The 8,791-nt window shown below is 43.2% G+C and overlaps 1 protein-coding gene across 1 annotated transcript in view; it reads right to left on the reverse strand.

Annotated features, from left to right (window-relative positions):
* Positions 1-8,791, reverse strand: part of LOC119417403 (transcription factor E3) — a gene marked incomplete in the record, with an annotated part of 18,752 nt that overhangs the window by 2,040 nt on the left and 7,921 nt on the right. Inside the window, 3 exon segments of the mRNA XM_037684605.1 lie at positions 121-196; positions 462-518; positions 5,972-6,083. Coding sequence (XP_037540533.1) covers positions 121-196; positions 462-518; positions 5,972-6,083 — 245 coding nt within the window.

Raw genomic sequence — 8,791 nt, forward strand, 5'->3', positions numbered from 1 at the left:
TCAGCGGTAGTACAGGTGTAGTGTCAGCGGTAGTACAGGTGTAGTGTCAGCGGTAGTACAGGTGTAGTATCAGTGTTAGAACAGGCGTAGTAACAATGGTAGTGCAGGTGTAGTACGAACGGGTCGGAGGACTTGGGAATCAGCACTCCAAGTTCTTTAATGCGGTCGTTAATGTTGAAGCGTCTCCTCCTCTCGACTGAAAGACAGAACAATGTTTAAATGTGTTGGTACTTCTGAAAACAGCTACAGTCAGAAGGTCAACCTTTTTAAACCAGAAAACACCTGGAGCTCTACAGCTCTGTGTCCAGACAGAACAACTGGAATGATCTGTTGTTCTTCTAACTATGAAGAAAGTTTAATTATAGACTGGACCTGGTGTTGTTTCTATGGTGTTTTGTCAAGACTACAGGGAATGTTTCACCAGAGTTTTAGCAGCTGTGGACTGAATTTCTGGCACTTACTCAGGTTGTGGTTGTCCTTCTTTTGTCTCTCCTTTATCAGTGCTTTGGTCTCCACATCTATAAGAGCAAGAACATCAGCAAGAACATTAAAAATAACAAGAACATCAGCAAGAACCATAAAAACTAAACATCGAGGAATACACATCCTCGGTCCTTGGATATTTTAGCAAGTGTGCTGATGACGTCACCGCAATCAGAAATGTTAACAGCTACCCCAACCAGAATCCCTGGCTGAATGCAGAGGTGCGTACCCTGCTGGAAGCCAGGAACACTGCCTTCAGGTCTGGTAACTCATAGGAGCTGAGTAGGACAAGGAAAGAGCTGGTTGCTGGTATTAAGAGGGCCAGGACCACATATGCACAGAGGATCAAGGGTCAATTCACCTCACAAGAACCTCGGAGCATGTGGAGGGGCATTAAGTGTAAGATTATAAAAGCTGGAGTGAACAACGTCCTAGAGACCCATCACTGCCTGATGCCATCGAGAAGTTCTATGCACGCTTTGAAGACCTGAACAGACTACCCAGCACCAGACTCACCTCACCACCGGAAGAGTTGTTCCTCAGCGTGACCTCTGCTGAAGTAAGGAGTACTTTCAGGAGGACTAATCCTCACAAAGCAACTGGTCCAGACAACATCACAGGGAAGGTGCTGAGAAACTATGCCTATCAGCTCTGCGAGGTGCTGGCCAACATCTTTAACTCCTCGCTCAACCTGGCAACAGTTCCCACCTGCCTGAAGACTGCCACCATCATCCCAGTCCCAAAAAGCTCTACAGTGACTGGTCTGAATGACTATCGGCCAGTGGCCCTCACCCCGATATTCACTAAATGCTTCGAAAGACTGGTCATGACTCACATCAAAACAACCATCAACATCAGCGAGGACCCTCATCAGTATGCATACCGTGAGAATCGATCTACAGAAGACACCATCTCCTCTGTGGTCCACACTGCTCTCACCCACCTGGAGCAGAAGGACTCCTACGTCCGTATGATCTTTGTGGACTTCACGTCTGCCTTCAACACCATGATCCCCCAAACCCTGATGGACAAACTACTCACACTAGGACTAAGCCCCTCCATTTGCAACTGGGTCCTAGACTTCTTAACAAACAGACCTCAGTTTGTGAGGCTCCACATCTTCTCCTCCTCCACCATAACCCTCAGCCCTGGCTCCCCTCAGGGATGTGTGATGAGCCCTAGAGAATGACATTTTTTCGGGAGTACCGCCAGTCACGTGATTCTGGCCGAATTACGGCGGGACCGGAGTCAACCTCATTATAACTCACGTGAACGGGACGTGACCGGACTGAAAGCTAACGGGAGCAGACAGGCGCGGGAACCGACCCATCCATCCATTATCTTTACCCGTTTATTCCATTTTGGGTCACGGGGGTCGCTGGTGCCAATGTCCAGCAATCACTGTGCGAGGGGCGGGGTACACCCTGGACAGGTCGCAAGTCCATCACAGGGACACATAGAGACAAACGAGACAAACAACCATTCACTCTCTCACCCACACCTAGGGACAATTTAGAGTTACCAATCAGTCTAACATGCATGTTTTTGGTCTGTGGGAGGAAACTGGAGTACCCGGAGAAAACCCACGCATGCACGGAGAGAACATGTAAACTCCACCCAGAAAGGCCCCTGGACCGGGGTTTGAACCAAGGACCTGCTCGCTGAGAGGCAGCAGCTCTACCAGCTGCACCACCGTGCTGCCCCAGGAACCGACCAATAACCAAAAATGAAAATGAAAAAAAATAAAAAATAAAAAAATAAAACACGGGCGCAGCTATTTTGTAGTTTTCTTTCAGTAAGCCTTCACTTTAACACAAGTCAAAAGGACTACATTTCCCAGGAGTCAAGTGTTCGATCCGTAGCTTTTCACCGCGAGGGGGAGGAGGAGCAGCGAGGGGGAGGAAGAGCAGCGAGGGGGAGGAGGAGCAGCGAGGGGGAGGAGGAGCATCAGTGAAGTGGTACAGAGTAACTGAAAACAGTTTTCAACTCAAAGTAAGAAGTAAGTGTCTATTAAACTCACAGAACAGGCAGGAAAGTGTCAAATAACCTGAACTTCATGAGAGTTGTGTTGGTGCTGTGCTGCTTTAAACTTTAGTCTCAGCTGTGAGGAGCTGCTTTGTTTACCGTCAGTAAATAAACTCAAACAGCACATTTTTCTCCACCTTGTCCCTTTCAATTTAAAAATTATGTTCTGCTTTGTTATGTGGGTTTTTAGTTTAAAATCTTCATTATCTGTTGCTGCTTGTAATGTAAAAAAACTCCTGAACTCTTCCTGGTTAAAGTGCACGCATTCTCCGGTAAAAATATCCCAGTTTTTATATGAAAGGCTGGTTACATATAAATTATAATAACTGTTATTGTGGGGGGGACATATTGGTGCGAGGTCTGTGGGTCCTCCCCATAACTTTTTGAATAAAGTAGCTGCTGTTTCCTGCATTCTGGTGTATTTTAACAGGTTTAAAACATCTATGTTTACCTACATAAGTAAATCCTTTATTCAATAACTGTTTTATAAAGCATGGCACAAGAAGTAGCACTAAGCTTTTTGTTTGTCTTTAATTTAATTTAATTTTTCTACCCAACACAGGAAGCTGTTAGCTCTGGAAGCAAACTGTTAAACAGCTTTGGACACAAAGACCCTTGTCCCACACTTCAACAGAGCAGGTAAGATACAGAACATCTTGTAATCTCTGCCTGGTGAGGCTCATTAAATAATTATAAAATATGATAAGTGAAATAAATAAATAAACATTGAGCTTCTGTAATTTATAATTTCAAATGTCACATTTTCTTGACTTAGTTTCAATTGTAAATCTCTTGTTTTTGATAAAATATTTATTTCCAAAAGAAAGACCAACAGATTGTAATTTGTAGTCACTGTGACACTATGTTGACTCGTGCACGTCTTCTGTCACTTTCAGGTTCCACAAGGCTCTGGACTGGTCCAGCTGTGGAGAGATGAGGTGGAACACCAGACCTGCAATGGTCCAGTCTGTAAATGAAGCTCTGAAGTCTGGGAAGATGCACGACATCATGCTTCACCCAAACGAGCTCGTTACCTCGACCACACACACTGAACTTCTGGAGGACGTCGTCCAGTGTATAATAACGCCTTTAAACATTTTTATTTGTTGACTTCTCTGCTTGGTACATTATTTTTATTTTTATTTGTTGTTTGTTTAAACAATTTAAAACATGACAGTGATGTCACTGTTTAAAGGAAACAATTGTTCAATAAATTAGTAAAATGCAACTTGTTATGTTTGGGTTCTTTCATCTAAGGTAGACATGGTGTGACCCATGGACTGGTTTAGATTTGTTGTTTTTACTGGAACTGACCTTCAAAAGAGCCAGAAACAGACTCATCAGCTGATCCTCCGTAGAAACATTATATGGACTACAGACCATGGATTATTTGTTTTATGACATTTAGTGAAGGTTTTTGTTTGGATTAAGGAAATAAATGTCTCTATTTCACCACAGATGAATTGTTCCTGTTGACATATCTTCTGAAATAAAACTGCACAACACAAAGTAATTTAAACAGGAATGGGTAGAAGATCAAATCAAATTCAATGTATTTCCTAAAAAATAAATGAAAAACAGGAGCAGGAGTCGTGTTACCAGGAGTGGGACAGGACAGGATTAATTTTTTACTCCGGACCAGGATTGGGACAGGACAGGATTTCTTCTGTGGGACCAGGACAGGAGTGAAAATCCACTCATGTGTCATCCTCTACTAGCGATAGCCTTAAAGGGCTACACCTATACTCATAGAATCTGGGGTTACAGTACGTAACCAACATTTTTCTACCTGGATTATTGAGCATGCATCAGGATATTCCACCACATGCATCACATGTGGTGTGAATGACCAAAAAAAAAAAAACTTAATCTTACAAATAAAATGAACATCAGCAAGAACCATGAAAAACAACAAGAACATTGAAAAAGAACAACAAAAAAGGTTAAATCATGTCATCTGGACCAGTTTCTTTGAGAAACGTTTCGTCCTCCATCCAGAGAACTTCATCAGTCTACGGCCTGCCAACCAGATCTGTCCCACAATTAGCCTTCGCTGCTGTGTTTCTAGACAACCACCCATTTTGGAATCTCAGAGGAAGGCTTATCAATCATCACGTACAACAAACTAATGTTTTAGGCCAGATGACCACTTGCTACTCACAGAAACAGCCTCAGGACACCAAGGCCAAAGTGGTTCAAAAGAAGTCTACTTCTGAGATTCCAACAGGAGTTTGGCTTGAAACACAGCAGTGAAGTCTACGTATGGGACAGATCTGGTTGACAGGTTGCAGACTGAAGAAGTCCTCAGGATGGAAGACGAAACGTTTCTCACTTAAAAAAACTGGTCCAGATGAAATGACTTAACCTTTTTTGTTGTTACCTACCTGGATGATTGAGTTTACAACCCTTTTTAAATTCAAAATGAACATTGAGAAGAACAAAGACAGTCAGAATAAAGCTAGTTGTGTTCTTGGTCCAGATTCTGTTCAGTTTACAAGAACACTTGACCCCTTTGCTGTAGAACTGTAACTTTCACGGTCAGTTCCTGAAGGACTCAGTCCCATGGACTTGGACCCTCCAGACTCGGACTACAGTACTGCTACTAAACATCAGAGACACAATCAAGAAGACTTTGCTTTTCTAACTGAAAGACAGGTCTGTATCAAACATCCTGATCCAGAATGTTTGATACAGACCTCCTGATTCAAAACTTGATGCAGAACTTCTGAATGAGAACCCCTGCAACAGATCTCCTCGTCCAGGACTCTTGTTCTAAAACACCTGATCTAGAACTCTTGATCCAGAACTCTTTATCGAACACCTGATCCAGAACCCCTGCCTTTATATTTTCTGTGCAATGACCCAAACATTCCTATAAACTGTTAAAAGCAGTTCTGGATCAACAGGTCTCCAGACTTCCTGAAGGTACTGCAGAGTGTTTTTGTGAACTTCGGCTGCCTTCTTCTCAGTTTCAGCAGTCGGACCTGAACGTCTCCAGATGAATGGTTGAATTCTGTTCTCATTCAGATAGAAAAAGGTTCCTAAACTCGAGTTCTGTGGAGCCAGAAATGAGTGAACCAAGTGGAAACCTTCAGTCTCTTCAGTCACAGAAACACAAGCGGTTCCTGAACCCATGAAAACCCCAAAGATATCAAGTTTAATTTTAGCTCCGACAGCTGATTCTCAAAGAGCTGTTAGCTGAATGATCAGCTGAAAGATGATGGATCCTCAGGTTCTGGTTCACGTCTTTCAGAACCTGTTCATCTGCTGAAGATCTACAGACCTGAAACATTTTCTGTCCTTCCGTTTAGTCAAGTTTTTAGGGACACACTGGTGCACCATGTTTCCTGTCTGTCACAGCTTCAGCCAATCAGACGGTCTAATGAAGGAGCGACTCCTGTGATTGGCTGAAGGTCCGTGTCGAACACTATAAAGCCCATCTGGGGTCTGGAACGTCTCTTACCGCTCTGCTCTCTCTTCACAACATGCAGGTCAGCCGGACAGCTGTTGCTAACCACAACGGTGGGTGTGGACATCCCTCCATGCACGTCCAGCAGGTTCCCCGACACCGGCAGCTGTAAGGGACCAATCAAAGAGGAGAATCAGACAGACAGATGAAAAACATTTCAACACTGAACCAATCAGCTTTAAGCAATCTAACCAGCTAACTGCAGGGGGAAACTCTAGGTCCTCTGAGGCCTAGTACAGTCATCTGAAGGTCTGTGAGGTCCCTGTGAGATCCAGAAGCATCTTCTGAGGCTCTGTGAGGCCCATTAGGGTCTTCAGAGGCTCTTTGAGGTTCCTGTGAGGCCCAGTAAGGTCCTCTGAGGCTCTGTGAAGTCTCTGTGGGGTTCTGAACTTGAATGGATCTATTTTAATAGGCCCTTTTCACATGACGTCAGACAACTTCCGTTCTGACTTGATGCAGTGGATCAGCACTTCCGGGTCTGTTCTCCCTCGGGAGACCTGTCTGTAAATTTCACTGAATTTCATTCCTTCAACCTTTATTTATAGAGATTAAATTACAAGATATAGCACAAGGTAAGGTTAATAAAAACTGTATTTATGTGCTAGTTAGCTGTGGTGACGTTATCCATCATTATCAATTTACCATTCTGTAACTGTGTAAGGAAACAGCCTCTGATTGTAAAGTAAGCTAGCAGCTAACAGGTAGCTAAACTCTACACTGCTGCTGCTGTCAGTGCTGTAACATTAAAATGTTTATCTTTATCTATTAATGTAAAATCTCTGACATCTTCCAACACTGTTGTTTAGAATAGCATTTTAAATATTGAATTAAAAACTATATGTCAGAGCATTTCCATGTTCTGATGATTAATAATTTCTCTTTTTACTTTCTGCTTGTGTCCATCTTTCTCAGCAGCAGCTCATCTAACCAGCATGACACAGTCATCAAGACGTTGTTACTGCAGTGTGCCAAGTTGTTCCAGCAATAAACAAAAAACACCGTATTTGAGTTTCCCCTTTGAAAAAGAAAGGAAAAGAACCAGGAAGGACAGATGGTGGAGGATTAGGGTTGGAGAAGTTGGAGAAGCTCAAATTCAGTGAGCTCAGATGTCACGTCCTTTCATGTTAAGACTCAACACAGTGGAAAAGGGTGAAAGTCCAGCAGGAAGGAAGAGAACCTAACCATCTGGCCAAGATGGACGCAAGCCTCAAAACCAAGCACCCACAATCCAGATTATGGGACCTGAAGGGCCAACTCTGGTGGTTTTGCCCATGAACTCAGAAATCATCAGCCCTGAATCTTGTCAGAAAAGAGAAGACAAGGACATGAAGTGAAAACGAAGGACCCGTCTGTCTGTGAGTCAGACGCCCACATCAGCCGACCTGAACAAGCCTCAGGAGGACGAGGAAGGAGGGTGTAACATCAGACCTCCTCACAATTACTTTTTCTACTACTGGGACCAGAGTGACAGCCAAAGTCACCAGACGAGACCAAGGGGGGACGGGTTAGTGGAGCAGACGGTGTCACCAAAATCCAGCTGGTTTTAGAAAAGGGAAATGAAACATGCACACATGCACATACATTCAGAAAATAAGCTAAAGGAGATCCAGTTGAAACAAAAAAATATATAATTTGTTTATTTGTATTTGTAAAGAAACAACAGGGTGAGATTATGTTACCAACTGGTGACTGAAGCTTTGTATAGAAGTTGTTCTGCTAGTGTCATCCTGCAGGAAAACTGACTGACATGAGTTCTGGAATAAATAATAATAATAATACTTTATTTATAAAGCCCTTTAAAACAACCACAGCTGCCACAAAGTGCTGTACATATAAAATCAAGAACATTTAAACACATAAAAACAGTTGTTAAAACATTAAGATCAATAAAAATAATAAAAACTGTGCAGATCAAATTCAGTGTGTGCTAAAAGCCAGGGAGTAAAAATGTGTTTTTAAAAGAGTTTTAAAACTGGACAGTGAAGGAGCTCGTCTGATGGAAGAGGGAGATCGTTCCACAGTCTTGGAGCAGCAACAGAAAAAGCTCTGTCCCCTCTGAGCCTCCGCTTAGACCTCGGCACCTCCAGGAGCAGCTGATCAGCTGATCTGAAGCACCGAGCAGGAGAGTATGGGTGAAGCAGCTCAGAGAGGTAGGATGGAGCAAGACCATTTAAACTTTTAAAAACAAATAAAAGAATCTCATTACAAAGTTCAGTAGAGGCTTCCAGACAGACAGGTTGTGGGGCCTTCAGGACAGAGTCAATAGTTTTAAAAAGGACACGTGGATTATTATGACTGGACACAATAATATCTGTCAAGTGTTGTTTTTTGGCCTCTTTAACAGTGTTCTGGTACTGACAGTCCTTTAAAATGTAAAATGAAACCTCCAGTTTATCCTTCTATCTCCGTTCAACTCTGCGGCACTCCTGTCTGGCTGCAATAGTTTTTTCATTAAACCAGGGTTCAGATCTGGCTTTAGGCTGCACCAGTTTAGATGGAGCTACACAGTTCAAAATGGTTTGACAGTTGGAGTCAAACCAGGAGCTCGGCTGTTCGGTGTCAACAGCAGAGCCAGAGGGAGCACAGAGCTGTTCAAAGGCAGCAGAGAACTGACCAGCAGAAAAAGGGTTAAAAACTCTACGTCGCTGGGCAGGAGCGCAGGATTTAACTGGAGCACAGGACAAACCAACATCAAATAAAACAGACCTATGGTCAGAAATCATATTATCATATAGTTCCAGGTCGTTCACAGACAAGCCGTGAGAGAGAACCAGGTCCAGCATGTGTCCATGTTCATGTGTGGGACCAGCCACC

Source organism: Nematolebias whitei, chromosome 11 (genome assembly GCF_014905685.2).
Source record: "Nematolebias whitei isolate Nwh7 chromosome 11, NemWhi1, whole genome shotgun sequence".
NCBI lineage: Eukaryota > Metazoa > Chordata > Actinopteri > Cyprinodontiformes > Rivulidae > Nematolebias > Nematolebias whitei.